The 16,309-nt window shown below is 44.4% G+C and overlaps 1 protein-coding gene across 2 annotated transcripts; it reads right to left on the bottom strand.

The window, feature by feature from the left end:
• Positions 1-1,650: 1,650 nt before the first annotated feature.
• Positions 1,651-13,347, bottom strand: ART5 (ADP-ribosyltransferase 5). 2 transcript variants are annotated; one of them, XM_020967913.2, is made up of 5 exons: positions 13,058-13,347; positions 11,645-11,716; positions 6,848-7,577; positions 4,020-4,052; positions 1,651-3,917 (listed from the first exon to the last, which is right to left on the bottom strand). In XM_020967913.2, the coding sequence occupies exons 2-5, from the start codon at positions 11,699-11,701 to the stop codon at positions 3,814-3,816; spliced, it is 924 nt and encodes a 307-aa protein (XP_020823572.1). In that variant the 5' UTR covers positions 11,702-11,716; positions 13,058-13,347; the 3' UTR covers positions 1,651-3,813. The 2 variants fall into 2 exon arrangements, with proteins under 2 accessions (XP_020823572.1, XP_078013120.1); XM_078156994.1 differs by lacking the exon at positions 11,645-11,716 and having other exon boundaries at positions 13,058-13,343.
• Between the last annotated feature and the right edge of the window lie 2,962 nt (positions 13,348-16,309).

Below are 16,309 nucleotides of genomic sequence, written 5' to 3' on the forward strand. Positions count from 1 at the left end.
AGCATTTACTTCTACTCAAATGTTTCTATGATTTCATTGTTTCAGAAGTTCCCTCCAACAATGTAAATCACAATTCATCCATGACTTCCCATCCTGAGCTAATCTTATTTATGTCCTTCCATACGTTCATCCCAGGGGAATCTACCTAACATTCTAGGGACTTTCCTTGCTTTTTCCTGACATTGAAAGGGTCCTAGTAGAGCACTCTGGTGGTCTACCTGTCGTCCCTTGTCCTTGCCTTATGACCAGTCCATCTTCTCTTTATATAATTCCTTGTTGATATCTCAATCCTGCTCTTCAAAGTTCATTGATTATATTTTACATCCTGCTCCCAGCCATCATATGTCTCTCCATTGCCCTCTGTGTGACATTCATTTTTAATTCTTTGGAGACTCTTTTATTCCATGTCTTTCTGTCATATAATAGAATGCTGGTATTAAAATGCTGGGCCTTTGCTTTCACAGGAAGCATACTTTCAGAGGATGCCTTGAAGTTTCCCAAAGGTAATTTAGCCTCAGCTCCTCCTGTTCAGTGCTAAATCCATTTGCTTCTAAATGTGGGGAAATGGGCAAGAGAGACTAATCAATTGTCTAGGCTCTGAAATTAGCCTTAGAATGGTCCAGCCAAATTGGATTACCAATTGTTCCCTGAATTTAACATTTCATTTTCTAACTCTAATTCTGATTGCTGAAACCTTGAAAGATGTCTTGAGGTTTACAGGCTAGATTTCTTTCTTAAGGACCATGCTTAAACCCAAACCACCTTGGCTCTCATTGATTGGCCAACAATAGGCCCCAGGCCAAGCCCCACTAGTAATTGTTTGGGCCCTGATTGGCTCAGAGTGAATGTAAATAGCAATTGTTTCTGTTTTGGCCAGAAACCTTGAGGTTCTTCCCTCCCAGATTTTTTTTTAACTAGGTAAAAGAGACCATTCTCTGTCTCATTTCTTACCTCTCCTTAATTGTTGATTGGTCATTGCCTCAGTCAAATTGAGACTTGTTAAAACCTTAACTTAAAAAGGCCAAATCCGCATCCAGGGCTATCTCCAATCATCCTGAGCTATATCTTACCACTGGACTCAGATGGCTCTGGAGGAGAAAGTGAGGCTGGTGACTTTACACAGCCCTGCCTCACTTAAATCCATTCACTTGCATGTCATGGCATCTCTCCTCTTCAAGAATGAAGGACAAACAAGTCCATTTGCTTCTAAATGTGGAGAAATGGGCAAGAGAGATTGATCAATTGTCTAGGCTCTGAAATTAGCTCTCTGAACCCAGAATGTCCCAGCTAAATTGGATTACTAATCATTCCCTGAACTTAGCATTTCATTTTCTGACTGAATCTGTTCACATTGGCTCTCCTCCATGCCAGAAATTCATTCCTCACCTCTGCTTCTCAGAATCCTTGTTGTTGTTGTTTTTTTTTTTATCATGGCTTAGCTTAGCTTACCTTACCACCTCCTTTAGACAGCTTTCCTTATCTCCCCCAGTTGTTATGACATTGTTTACATAACTCTTACTCCAAATTGCATTATAACTTACAGATTGAGTTCTCTTAGAGAAATAGCTGCTTCTTCAGGTCCTAGGGTTATCTGACTCTTATAGGTCCTGAGCCCCCACTGGTGTGCTTCCCATTAACACTCAACTAATAGACAACTCAACAGAGGCATTTACTCAAATGACATAGAAAGAACAATAGTTATAACACATCCCTCCTATAAACCCGGTGCCACATTCCCACCAATACATAATATTCATGACAGGGAGTGTGGGCACAAACTTCAAGTCCAATAATAGTGAGGTACCTATGGAGAGAACACATGTGTCTAAGGCAACTTCAGATCTGCAGGGCCTCAATGTTCCTTATCTCTTCAGAACTGTAGGTCTTCCATGTCTTTTCTTTCTTGAACTCTCTCTTCACAAAATTTGCTTCTGGTAGTAGTATCTGGGCTAGAAGAGTGACTCTGCTGCCAAGCTGAGCTGAGCTAGATCCTCACTGGGCATAGTATCTCAAGCAAGATGAGTTGCTCTGCTGGGTTCTCTCATCTGGGCTGTTGGGCTACTGGGATGCTCTTGGGCTGTTCCTCAACTTGAGTGGGCTTACTTTTTGATGACAAGTATAGTTTCTGCTACTTCCAGTGTCAGGCTCAGCTGAAGTCCTCAGCTGGGGAAGTATTGTGCCTTTTCAGAGACTACAAAGACCCTTAGCTTGAGATTAGTAGAAAGCTTTGCATTTCTGGGCTCTGAGTTTTCATCTTTCAGGCATCAAGCAACAGTATAGAGAGACAAAGCCTCTTTTTTTCTTTCCTTTGATGACAACTAGGTTGAGTCCCTTCAGTGAGAAACCTCACTTTAACTTACAGAGGTGGGGAGGGAGCGTTTACCAGGTACCTACTATGTGCCAGGCCCTGTGCTAAGTGCTTTACAAATATGATCTCATTCGATCCTCACAACAACCCTGTGAGGTAGGTGCTATTATGACCCCCATTTTACAGTTGAGGAAACTGAGATAGACAGAGGTTAAGTGACTTATTTAGGGTCACACAATTAGGAATTGTCTGAGGATGAATTTGAAACCACAGGTCTTCTTGACTCAAAGCCTGGTGCTCTATCCACTGTGCCCACTTAGCTACCTCTGCTCTGGCTAGCTGCTTTTATGGAAACCATCCAGTACATTTCCCAAATCTCATCTCTACAGTCTATGGCCATTTGTCCAATAAGCAATAGACAGCTTTGGGTTCAAGCTCCCCCAGTTCTTTGACACTTAGGTTTCTCCTGTTGTCCTTCTGCAAACAAGTGGCTGGGAAGCAAGGTATTGAGACACTGTGTTCTCAGGAACAAGTCCATTGTTTCTGATGCTTTCCTGTATTTTCAAATCAGTCACTCAAAGTCTTACGTTGTATCTATCTTGGCTGTGTACACCTATAAACTTAACCAGTTCTGGAAAGAAAACACTATATTGTATCTACTTATCAGATGTGTATACTGTATCCTTCCTAATAGACTCTAAACTATTGGAGGGCAAGAGTGCCATTTTTGTATCTCCAGCCCTCAACACAATAACTAGTCCAAAGTAGGTATTTAAGAAAATGTTGTCGAATTGAATTAAGGCTAGGGAATTAGACTTCTCAAACAGACCTTTTTGTGGTTACTGGAACTTCCCATGTTTGACCAAAGTCAGCAAACAACAATCACTTTGCAAATATAACCCATGTTGTGAAACAACTTGGGTTCTCAACCCTGCAATTTCCTGGATCTCTAAGCAACATACAAGGACAGGAAATGCAATCAGGTAGGGAGATGAATTGCCCATAATGTTTAAAGGGAGATGCGTAAGTTTGTTTGTATTGGGAGGCAGCAGAATATTTAAAACAAAGGCAATAAACTGCTTTATTGCAGCACAACAGAGTAGAATGCGTGGAAAACCCTGCCTGAGACATATTAGGTGCTGACCAAATGACAAGCTCACTGGCCAGTGGATCTACCAGCCAAAGAGGGGCCAACCCCTGTGCTTAGAAGAATGAGGCAGACATTTTGCAAGGTCCTTTATTGAGAGGTGGCCATGGCAACAACCACAAAGTGGAGTGGCCTCACCCATTGTAGCTCCACATCCGCCTGGTCTGAGGGGCCTGAGGCCCCTGCCCTGATCCCGGATACGGCTCACAGATCAACTCCCACACACCTTCATCATTCTCATCCTCATCTTCATCTTCTTTCCTCTGCTTTCTTCTCCAGGCTGCCGTCAGCCTGGCCGGGCATACACAATAGTGGGACCAACAGGTCCCTACAATTTCCCAGTCCAGAACCTGGAAGATCAGGGCACTGGGCCCGAAAGTTGGAAGGCTCCATGAGGCAGGAGCAGGGTCCTTGGCATCAGCTGAGGCCAAGATCCTGGGAGCAGAGCATCCCAACTTTGTCCTGCCAGGAAGAGAAGGGAAGGGAAGGGATCAGTTGGATCTGGGAAGAGATCTAAGACCTTCTTTCTTTCCCAATTCAGAGCAAAGTAGACAGGGGACTCACCTGGGTTAGATACACAGCCTTCCTTCTTCTCTCCTGGAATACCAAGAGAAATAGATGACAGCCTTAGTCTGGTTTCACTGCCCCAAAAATTTCCCAGAATTTTTCTTTTCTTTCTTCATATCCTGACACAGGCTATCCCACTCAGCCACCCCACTTCCAGGAGAACTCTTTCCCTTCCCCCTTTCCTTTCTGCAGTCTTTTCCTCCTTAAAGATCTGATGCTAATCTTTCTTCCCTCAGCAACCTTGTTCTATACCCTAGTTCCAGTTTCTTCATGCTATCTTTATGGCAGGTGTACTCTTTCATTCCAATATGGGTTTTGAGAGTGAGGGCTGTCTTCTCTTTCTCCTTGGAGATCAAGTTCTGTACTCCCACATATCTTACATAGAATCTTCAATCTGGAAGAGCTCTTGAAGACAGTGGACCACTTCATAGACTCTACCTAAGTAGGAATACCCTCTCTGATGTTCCTGGCAAGTGGTTATCCAGCTTCCCCTTGAAGGAGTGATAGAGAACCCACTATTTCCTGAGGGAGTCCACCAGAATTTTGGGTAGCTCTTATTATGAGGAAATATTTCCTGACATCAAGCTGAAATCTGTCTCTCCACAACTTTTCCCTTTTGGTTCTTGACCTGGACTCTAAGACCAGGTAAAACAAGTCTGACCCTGTCCTACGTGTTCACCCTTTAAATACTTGAAAATCTGAGTCTTTATATCCTATCTGATTGTTCTCTTCTTCCTGCTAAATATGGCTAGCTTCTTTCAGTCTCAGGGTTGATGCAGAGATGGAATATACTCCCCTAATAGCAATAGGAACCATTGAGCTTCACCTTCTCTTGGGAAAGGGGACATCTTTTGGGAACATTAGAGATGACCCATGGGTGGAGTTAAATCTTTCTGACTTTTGAGATGATAGGAACCCTGTTAACATCCATTCTTGTTTCTCTCTGCATTGGGACAGGGAAGGAAAAGAAGGTATTAAGTTAGGTTGGTGACCATGTTGTCATGCGGATAATGTCCCCAGTCCCAGTGGGAGGAGCCAAGGTTGTGGAATGGAGCATCTTGCCTCTGTATATCCTCAAATCAGCCAGGGCCAAGGATTCCATGATAGTCTAACCAAGGTCCATAGGAGCTGTAGTTTGAGAGATCTTAGACATACCTTCTAGCCTAAGGCTAAGAAGCTTTCCTTTAGACAAGTTTCTAATTACCTTTTCAAAATGTTACTATTGAATTTATATGTTCTCTTCTCTCTTTTTAATGTCCTAGAAAACATTCTCATTCTATCTGGGATGTGTGGAAACTGGAGGCATGGGAAGTGGGGACTGTCAGAGCTGTGTGGGAGAATGGTAAAATCATTGGACTAAGAGTCAAAGGACTGGAGCTCAAATGCTTCCTCTACCTCCTTACTAGTTTGACCCTGGGAAAATCCCTTTCCCTCTCTAGGTTTCACTTTCATCTTCTTCAAAACAATAATGGAATATGATATCTAATGCTGTATGGAGTCCTGGACTTGGCGTCAGAAAGGCTTAAGTTCAAATCACACCTCAGACACTTACTAGCTCTCTGACCCTGGGTAAGTTACTTAAGCTCTCTGCGCTTCAATTTCTTCATCTGTAAAATGAGAGGATTGGACTCAATTTAGCTTTTAAAAGAGATAATTGTAGCAATAGGAAAAAAGAGGAAGGTGGTTGGGAAATGAGGGCAGCTAAGGGAACCAAATAGGCTTAGGGGCCAGGAAGGTCCAAGATCAACAAAGTTTAGAAAATAGGGGGAAATGGAAGTCCTGAGAAAAGGACTTGACTTGACACAGCTCCAAGAGGAGCTGGTGTCTCAGGAGACTGATGCAGGTTAGTGATATCTGAATTCTGGGGAAGGGCCCTCAGACTTAGAAAGCAGCAAAGTGGTGAGTCCCAGGAAAAGTATCCAAATGGAGAATGGATGATCCCATTAGAGCAAAGGTGGGCTTTCCTGCATTGGAGATGGAACTAAATGCCCACCAAGGACTCTGCCACTCTGAAGTTTTAGATTCTGAAGAATCTATCACTCTGATTCTATAATCCTATGCTGTCTTCCTCTTTCCTAACAGAAGCATAAAATCACAGGTCTTACAACCAGAAAAGAATTTCCTTTCCCTAACCAACCAGGATAAAGCACTGACTTGGGAGTCAGAGGACCTGGGTTCAAATCTTGCCTCTGATGCATACCATCCCTGTGACTTTGGGCAAGTCCCTTAACCTCCCTGGGCTTCAGGTATTCATATATAAGACTTGAGAGTTGGATTAAATTACTTCAGAGATCCCTTTCAGTTATAGATCTAAGATCCTAAGCATCCTCTAGGCTACAACCCAGATAAGAAATTATTCATCTTCCCCAGAAGACCTCCAGGGATTGGAAACTCATCCCTTCCTAAGGCAAACCATTCCACTTTGGGAAATGTCTTGTTGTGGGAAAATATTTTCTTTACATTAACCTTTATATTACATGCCCCTTTGTAACTCCACCCTTCCACTGCTGGCCCTAGTTCTGCTCTCTGGCCAAGTAGAATAAATCGTCTCATCCCTCTACAACATTACAATCCTCCAAATACTTGAAGACATTAATCATAATGAGCAGTGGGGTCTAGTGGGAAGGGCACTGGATGTAGGGGTCAGTAGACTGAATCTTGGTCTTGCTTTTTACTCTCTCTGTGACTTTGGTTTGCTCATTTAATATCTCTGGGTCTCATTTTCCTTCTGTAAAATAAAGGACTTAGACTAGATGATAATAAAGTTCCCTTCCAGATGTAAATCTTATGATGGGTTAGGTTCTTGCCCCCACTCCTTGACTCACCCCCCAGGTAGGCACAGTTGAAGTGGCTACAGGTCCGATTGAGACTCCTGATGGTCACTAGGTTTCGGGTCCCATCCTGAGAGAAGTCAGACACCAGGAAAATCTCATGAGGAGGGATGAGAACCTCGCTTTCCTCTGGGAAGACTGAAAGGGCTTGTATAGGGACTCCAAAACAAGTGTTCATGGTGAAGAAGGTCATGTTTCCAAATCCCTGGGCCACCCCTTTTTTCTCAGAGGTGGAGGTGAACTGGCCAAGGCGAATGACATCTCCCAGCTGCTTTGGCTGGAAGCGGAGGCTGCTCACACCTCGGAACACTTCCTGCCCAGGGCCCTCCTGACAGCTCTCAGAAGCTCTCAGCATCTGCAGGGCACGCATCAGGTAGAAATGTAGGGCCTTAAAGGGGAAGTGCTTCATGTAGTCCTCCTGAGACCTGCCCATTGTCCTCACAGCTGAGTTTAGCTCCCGGTAGAGAGGGTTGGATGAATTGGTGTAGACCATGATAGCCACAGCATGCTGGGTTCGGAAACCCAGGGGCAGAGTGAGTCCCCTCCTCCGGCTCTCCCAGGTAGCTGTGGCAGCCCCCCATGATTCCCGGAGCAGGGAGTGGTTTGCCATCTCCTCCTGGAGCAGGTGGGTGGCCTCCTTCTCCATCTCCTCCACACAGTCCAAGTAGGCATCATCAAAGGTGTCAGGAGCTGGGCCCAAAGGCACAATGGGGACAATGTGGGCCTATGGATGGGGGAATGGGGAGTTGAGAGAGGAAGACAGAAGAGAGGGTATGTGGGGAAGGAGATTTTCACATACAGGGTATTTCACATAGGTGCCAGAGGATTAAGGTGGTGCTTTTCTTCAGATACAAAACAATCTCATTGATCTGGTCCCCACCTAGCCTTATCTGGAGTAAATTCAAACCATTTCACTATAATCTCTACACAAACATGTGGTCAGAAGCCTTCTTCCACAACCCCTAGGACTTCCCACTTGGCCTCTTGGACCTCCTTCAGTCCCAAATTTCTAGCAAGTGTGATTTAGACTTCTAAAGTATAAAGGCTCTAGGTGACATGGACACTGTATGCGTGTGTGATGATTTGGGAGTCTTGAAGTTCTCTGGGCAACTTCTGCCATTTGCCATCATTGAATGAACAAGAGTAGATGGACAGAAAGGAGGGTTCCAAGTCCTTCAATTTGGTTCTGGACTGCCTGCTGTGGAAAAACCTAAGAATTATCCCTGAAATTAGTTTTTCTACCCCTAAATCCATGCTCTGGCAGGGGCACTGAAAGATGGTTTTGGAGAGGGCATCAACTTGACTTCAATCTACTAAATTAGGGATGTCCCCAGATATCACAAATCCTTTGATTATTGAAGACTGTTCTGTTACAGAATTATGGGGTCAGAACTGATCATCTAATATTCCCCCAAAACTCAGCTCAAGTACAACTCCTCAGATGAGGCCTTTTCTGATCTTTCCCCCATCCCAGTTGTTAGTGCTTCTCTTTGGAAATTGCTTTGTGTTTACAGTGTCTATGTATAATGGGAGTAAAACAGCAGGATCTATTCTGGCACATACACCATGGATTGCTAAGGTTGTATAACCTAGCCATTTCTGGGGAAAATGTTGGCTCACTTCCAAAGGACTAAGCTCTTTAGGATAAGACAACCTAGGTAGTCCCTCGGTCCCCACTTCCTGAATACATTCAGGAGAGAATGAAGAAGAGGGAGAGAGAGGCTAAGTTGCCTCCCCTTTGAAACTATCTTCCATTAGGAGAGTTGAAGAGCCAAGGGATCCCTCGGGTTTTGCTACTTTATCCCAAAGCACTATACTTCTTCAGAGTTGAGCACATGTTTCTTTTTCCAGCTAGCCAGGTCACAGGCTTTACATGTATATGTATGTGTGTGTGTGTGTGTATAAGTATACATATATGTTGAACATGAGCTTGGACAGACTTTAGGAGGTAGTGGAGGATAGAAGGTCCTGGCATGCTATAATCCATGGGGTCACAAAGAGTCGGATAGCATTGAATGGCTGAATAACAACATATATATGGTATTTATTTAGATGATACCCATTGTCTCTCCCAACAGAATGTAAGCTTCTTAAGGACAGGGACTATTCCATTTATTGCTTTGTATTCACCAGTAATTGAACAGTGACTGGCAAGTAATAGGCACTTAATAAATCACTGTTGATTGATTGATGGTGCTACACCTCTCTCATTATTCCTTTCAGAAATTTATCACAGCAAAGTTAATAATATGGCAGCCAAAAAAACTAACTTGACCTTAGGCTTCATTATTAAAGACACAGGAGCCAGTGAAAGTAGGGGTGTGTTGATGATCCTGTTCTCCTCTGCCCTAGTCAGACAAGATCTGGAGGATTATGCTAAATTGGGGAAGGGGGCATATTTTAGGTACTATATTAACACACTGGAGTGTGACCAAAGGAGAGTAGCTGAATCAAAGTGGAGTCAAGCAACCATGTCTTTTGAGGTTTGGTTGTGGTTTATTCTTTGTTTCAAAGAGAACCAATGACATTATGGGGTGATGTCTTGACTTTTCAAGAATTGGGTTTAAGTAAAGCAGTGTTGCCCAAAGTCATCAGCCTCACTTTCTCTTCCAGAGTTATCGGAGTCCAATGGCAAGACAAAAGTCAGGATGACTGGCAATGGCCCAGAATGCAGTGGATGACCTTGGCAGTGTCTGACCAACCTCTGAGCATTCCACAGCAATTACTTCTGCTGCCCTTCATGGTGGTTGGAACAAATTGCTCTCATCCACCCATTTTGCCAGGGGAAGTTTTAATATGTTTGGGGTAGACATCCTCCTAACTCACAGATGGATTTAAGGTCCATCAGTTACCCCCAACCTGGTTTAGCTGGTCTGCCAAGACAGTTTATTGATGTGTGGCTGCTGCCCATGCTACAGCTTCTTAGAGCCACAGTTGTGTGCTGGGTGACAGGTGGACACCAAAGGTAGGTGAACAGCCCTGAAAAGGACTCTGCAAGCCCCTCACATCAGAGGTGCTAGTCCTCCCTGAACACCCCATACACATAACCAGGGAGGAGAAAACATAACTTTCAAGTATAGCTGAAGGACTACGCAGAGGTATTAGACTTATTCTGCTAGGCTCTAGAGTTGTAAGGGAGCTCCAAAGTTATCAATTCCAGTCCATCCTTGAAGAAGAATCCATCCTAGAGTACACCTAACTAATGACCATCCAGGCCTTGACTTGAAGACTTCCAAGGAGAGGGGAGCCCATGATTTCGTGAAGAAGCATTCCATTTCAGGAGGTTTCACTTGTTTTTGAAAGTTCTTCCCAACATCAAACCCAAATTTGCCTCCTTCAACTTACATCCACTGCTCCCATTCCACCCAGTTCTGCTCTCTGGGGTCACAGAACATGCCTTATCACTTTTCTACTGTGGGAGACAGTAATTCAAATACTTGAAGACAGATATCATGTCTCTCCCTTCCTCCCACTTCCCAGTTCTTCTCTTCTCCAGGTTAAACATCATTAGTTCCTTCAACTAATCCTTGTGTGACACAGATTCAAGACGTTCACTATTCTGGACACTCTCCAATTTATTAATGTCCTCCCCAAAATGTGGCTTCTTGAATGGAATACAATACTTTATCTGTAGTCTGTTCAGGCCGACTATAAAAGGACTATTACCTCTATTTCTGGATGTTATGTCTTTCTTAATGCAATCTAATGTTGCTTCAGCTTTCTTGGCTGTCATATGACATGGCTATCTCATTTCAAGTTTGTAGTCCACTAAAATCCTCAGGTCTTTTCCAGATGAACTTCTCTCAAGCCAGGTCTCCCCAAGCTTGCATTTGTGAAATTTATTTTGAGTCCAAGTGTGAGACCTTAAATTTATCACTATTAAATGTTAAAATCTAATTCTGTCTCCATGAAGAATTCCATATGTGTTTTGTGTCATCTGAAAATTTAATAGGTATGCTATTTTTGCCTTTATCCAAATCGTTATTATAAATATGAAAAGTCCTGGGCCGAGTACAGATTTGGGGGGGGGAGCATTCCCTGGAGACCTTCCAATTTGATGTTACACTATTAGTGACTGAACTTTGGGACATGTCATTCAACTTCCAAGAGACACACATGGTACAGGTGAATATAAGAAGGGAGACCCAGGGGAAGTCACCTAGGAACACCCCACCCCCTGAACACCTCACCCCCAGCTGCATTGCTCCACTGAGATGAAATTCCATCTGGTTCTTGCTTCCTTATCAGCACCCCACCCTCACTCCCCTTATAGATCTCCACCTATACTACAGAATTAACAAGTCAGCTAAATCCTCCAATTTTCAGGATGCCTACACATTAAGCTGGAAAGCATGGATTTCTTTTTTATTTCCAGGTCCCATCTAACCCTGTTCCCTATAGTCCCAGCTGTGACTGTCCCTCCATCCTCCCTCCTTCCTCTCCACCTAGACTCAGACTATCCAGCCCATTATCCAGACCCCAAGTCTGACCTGCCCCAACTGCCCTGAGAGGTGACTAAAGGTAGAGAAAGGGGTCACGAAAAGAGTAGGAATCTTAGGAAAGGGTTGAGGATCTTGGGAACAGAGAGGGTCCCAGGAGGGTTATGAAGGTCCTGGGGACAATAACTGTTCCCAGGAGAGGACTAGGGATCCTGAGGACAATGGAGGTCCCAGGAAGTACTTGAGGAGGAAGAGAATCAGAGCACAGTGGAGATTCCAGGAGGAGACTAGGAGAAGGAGGCTAGAGGTCCAGGGGAGGAGGACTATGGGGGATGGAGGTACCATTCATTACCTGTGTGAGGGAGCTGAGGCCCAGGCAGCTAAGTGTAATCATCAGGGCGGGCAGCATTGTCCCTGGGGGAGACTGGAAGGAAAGGGAGTGACTTGTGGAGATTGGGGGTGAATTTGTGTCAGGGTGAATAGTTCTGATTTTTAAAAACAATTACAAAAACTTTATGTGAGCATTCTTTCTATCCCCTCCCTGTTTTGTAAGGAGAAAGGAGAAATGAATTAGTTTAAGGATTCTATAGGAATAGGGTTAGAGGTACACGAGACAGTCATCCATCTTTTGTCTCTGTGTCTAATGCTATTCATCTGGGGAGTAATTTCTGAATCCGTGCATTTTCTAAGTCCTTGTAAATAACAGCTAGTGAACTCACTCTTCTGTCCCGGAGTACATGGAAAGGGGAGGAAAGGGGAGGGGAAGCAGGAAGTGGGTGTGAAGACCAGCATCCCCATTATGGTGGTAGAAGCAGGAAAAGGGTAAAAGTGATTAGGGATTGGGGCAGAAGAGCTTGGAGTTGAGGGCCCAAATATGTTCAGAGCCAGGAATTCCTAAGGGTCTTGGGTTGCAACTGAAGGAGCAAGACAATTTAAAAAATAATGAAAGTCCTGGGGCCAAGGGCAGAGGGCCCAGTTCTCCTGAATCAGCCATCATGAAGAAGCTGGAGTCCAGAGACGATAATGAAACCTGAAGCTCTGGGCAAGCTTCCAAACGCTGCATGAGAAGATACAGCACTTGAGGGGCTGGGGAAAGGTTGTCAGGAGGCCAGGCAGAAGTTGACCCTGCTCCGGGAAGCCACCTGACCTTGCACTAGGACCGCAGGTTGCACCAACTCCGTGCTCCAACAGTAAGAGAAGGAGGAGTTTGCAAGAGTTTGCAGCCTGGAGAGATCCTTCCCCTCCTCCACCCCCTTCCCTCCCCATCCCCAACAAACACAGAAACACACACAAAGAGAAGAGATACAGCGGGGGTTTTGGTGAAGGAAATGAGGATTGGAGCTGAAGGAATAGAAGAGGGGAACTAAGGAGAGGGGCTAAGGAGAGACCCGAGGGGCAGGAGCCAAGGGGTTGGTGTCAGGGCGGGGCTAAAGACAGGAAAAGAGAAAGGTTAAGGTAGGATAAGGGCGGGGCTAAAAAAGAATAAAAGGAAGGGTTAAAGAGGATAGAAAGTGGGCGGGGCTAACGGGATGGGAAAGGGCGCGATTAAAGAGAGGATAGAATTGAGGAACGAGGCTAAAAAAGGGAAAATGAAGAGGGATTAGGAGGATGGAAGGCAATGAGGAGAGATCAAAGTAAAGAGAGAAACGGGGACATGGTGGGAAATGGATAGTTGGGTCTGGGGGCAGGGTGTTGCACAAAAGCCGGCACAGCCTCACCCCAACCTCCTGGAACGAGGCAGACTTATGGGGACCCCGGTACCCACCTCCGGGCACAGTGCTGAGCAGACGTTTTGGGGCCAGGAGCCTGGGAGACTGCTGCAACCGGAGGGACGTAGTCTGGGGTCCCAGTTGTTACCACCGCAGTCCCAGAGTGGGGAAGATAAACAAAATCCTGCCTAAGTATATATAGTCCTCTCCACGATCCACCCCTACCCCCCCTTCCCTGAAACCCGACACTGAGGTCCCTCTTTCCTATCTCTGCTCCAGGAGAGAAGAGGATCGGGGCCAAATAGTCCCCTTACCCTCCCTGTGCATGGACGCTCCGAGAAAAGGGACAGTATCTACACATAAGACTGGAGGTTTCCTGCAGGCTACACTGGATCTCCTTCTCAACCCTAGGGTTCCCAGAAGGCAGGGGGGCTTGAACTGATATACTGTGAATGATTCATAATTTCCCAATCTGGACTCGTCCCTCTCTTCCTCCCCTTCCCCCCGTGCCATCCACTGGAAACGGGGCGGGGTGAGGCCTGAGAAAGGAGACTGAATTCAACACCCTCATGCCTGGCCAATAGCCCATCCAGCAGCCTGCCGGCCAGCTCCCAGTAATCCCTCCACCTCACATCAGGTGACTTCTTGTTTGTAAACATTCTCCCCGGCTCCCTTGTGTCCTTGGTCAGTCCCACTATAAATAGACCCTGGGACGAGATTTCTAGGGTCCTGCCAGAGGCTAATCAAAGAACTAGGACAATTGGTGAGAAATTATAAGCAGGCACATTCTGTCCCGACCTCCCTCAGCTCAAGTGCTATCTCCCTTCTCTGTCTACATTGCTCTCTCAATACCCTGAGTCTCCATAGCTCTCTGGGACTCTCACTTATGGGCCCGAACACACCCTTTCTGGTTGGTGGGGCCCTGTCTGACTCCCCTGTCCACTGATCTCCTTTCTTGTGTAGTTAATACATTCTTCACTACTGAAGATATTTAAGTAGAAGGTGGGTAATTACTCAGCTCCTGACTGATGAAAGTTTTCCCTATCTAATCCAATCTCAGACCTACTACCCAGCTTTCTACCCATCTTCATGACTTCCTTCATGAGTGTAGTATCTCTACTCCACCTCCCCTCCTCCTTTCTTTTCCACCTCTAGCCCTGGGAACAATAATCAAATCAACACTACCATTCAGGGAAAGAAGTCACTCAAATACAGTTATAGCTTCAGTGACTATCCCTATAACTTCCCAGGCCAAAACATACCTCCTTGGTCACGAATCCCCTTTATGTGTTGTTTTCCTATATTATAATATAAACTCCTTGAGGTCAGGGACTGTCTTACTTTTTCTGTTTATTCCCAGTACTACGTTTATTTCCAAGCCAGTACTGGACACAAAGTGCTACTTGGCAGGTATGTCCTTCAGTCAGTTATCAAGCATTTACTAATGCTGTAAAAGGAATTTCTGCTCAGTATGCACTGGGCCCCCTGAAGTCCTTTCCAACTGTGAAATTCCAAGACATTAAATAATCCAATGATTTTATGATTCTTTGCTCTTGAACTCTATGATTTTAAAGATAAATCATTTTATAAGCAACATATTGAGAGACAGCATGAGAATGTGGCATCCTTGATATCAGGAGTCCCTGAAGTCTTACTTTTTTTCTATTTGACTTGTCTTAATGAAAGTTCCATCCTTCAAAAGGGATAATTCTATACTGGATCTGATTCTCACTAAAAGGTAGATACGAGTTCCAGGGGTGGAAAGATGGTAACCTTGCAGAGGAGTGAATGCTCTATCTTAGTCTTTGTGATCCAGAAGGAAGGAATAGAAATTTGGAATGAATTTTACATTCACTCTCAAATTTGGGAGAGCAGATTTCAGGATGTTCAGAGGAAGGTCTAAAATTCTACCTGGGAAGTCTGCCTAGGAGGGATACAAAGCTCTCCAGGATGAAATTCTGAAGTTTACACAAAACAGAGAGAATTCCAGTGTGGAGGGAAAAGGGTAGTAATCTAAAGAAATGGACATGAATGCACCAAGAATTCACCAACCAATTTAGATTTTCTAGAAAACTGATATGGAATATAGAATGAATATAACACCGTGGCAGGATCCTATGAGAATAGCATAAAGAGTGCCATTGCTCAGAATGAATGTGACTGATGAAGAAAGCTAAGGAAAAGGGTGTTTTCCCCCCAAGCTCTATTGGGAAGGCTCAAAGAAGGAATAGGATTTGTTGCTCAAGATAGAATGAAGATAATGGATGACAAAGAGAAAGTATAGCTACTAAATTCTTATTTTGTTCCTGTTTTCTCTGCTAAGAGGGAAGGGAAAGGAAAGAAATAAGCATTTATTAAATCCATACTATGTGCTAGGTACTTTACAAGTAGTATTTCCTTCAATCCTCACAACAACCCTAGGAGGTACTATTATCATCTCCATTTTAAAGTTGAGGAACTAAAGCAGACTAAAATGACAAGTAAACATATCCGGAGTCCCACAGTAAATAAGTGTCTGAGGCTGGAACTTAGGTCTTCCTGACTCCAGGCCCAGGGTTCTATCCATTGTATCATCTAGCTGCTAAAAGGAATGGTCCTTGGATTGGAAAGGGCAGAACAAATATGGCTACTAAGAAGGTAATAATATCCAAGAGAGGTTAGACAATAGAGAAAGTGCCTTGCTGCCTCTGATGAGTTCAAGCCATCTGGCCCAATGAAATACAATCTCAGTAATGAAAGACCTGTTATATATGATTACTGAGCCATTGTCATTGACTTTTCAAAGACCATGAAGAATGGGAGAGGAACTGCAGTATGAGAGAAAGTCAATTGTTATCCTCATTTTCAAAAAAGAAAAAAGGAAGGAGAATGGAGTTTGCAAACTCTAGAGCAGCATGCTGTAAATTAGAGTCTTGTTTTCTTCTGGCCCACTGCCTGATATCTTTTTAATCCTCCATTAGATTTTCTTTAACTAGTCTTTCTGATTTCTTTTCAGTCTTCTTCCTAATTTATTTTCATTCCACGGGCTGATTTCCTTCTAGATTTCTTTCCAGCCTTCTACCTGACTTCTTTTTAGACCTCTTATTACTCTATTTAGTCCTTTGCCTGATTTTTTTTTCAGTCTCCTATCCAATTTATTTTTATCTCAGACACTTGTATGCCTAACTCTCCATTCTGCAACCAAGAAAACATGCCAGGGAGGGGCAGACTCAGGGCCAAATTGGGGCCTGGGCAGGAAGGAGCCCATCCAGAAATAGAAAGCAGAGGAGGGGGAGATTGAGTTTCCAAGCATTTGTAGGGAAGGGGAG

This window comes from Phascolarctos cinereus, unplaced genomic scaffold (assembly GCF_003287225.1).
Source record: "Phascolarctos cinereus isolate Bilbo 61053 unplaced genomic scaffold, phaCin_HiC Scaffold_726;HRSCAF=1367, whole genome shotgun sequence".
Taxonomy (NCBI): domain Eukaryota; kingdom Metazoa; phylum Chordata; class Mammalia; order Diprotodontia; family Phascolarctidae; genus Phascolarctos; species Phascolarctos cinereus.

Coding starts and splice junctions, on each gene's coding strand:
- ART5 (XM_020967913.2), bottom strand. CDS start 11,701: ATGCTGCCCGCCCTGATGATTACACTTAGCTGCCTGGGCCTCAGCTCC. Junction 7,578..11,644: donor GCCTCAGCTCCCTCACACAG/GTAATGAATGGT, acceptor CCCCATCCATAG/GCCCACATTGTCCCCATTGT. Junction 4,053..6,847: donor CAACTGTGCCTACCTGGGGG/GTGAGTCAAGGA, acceptor TTGGTATTCCAG/GAGAGAAGAAGGAAGGCTGT.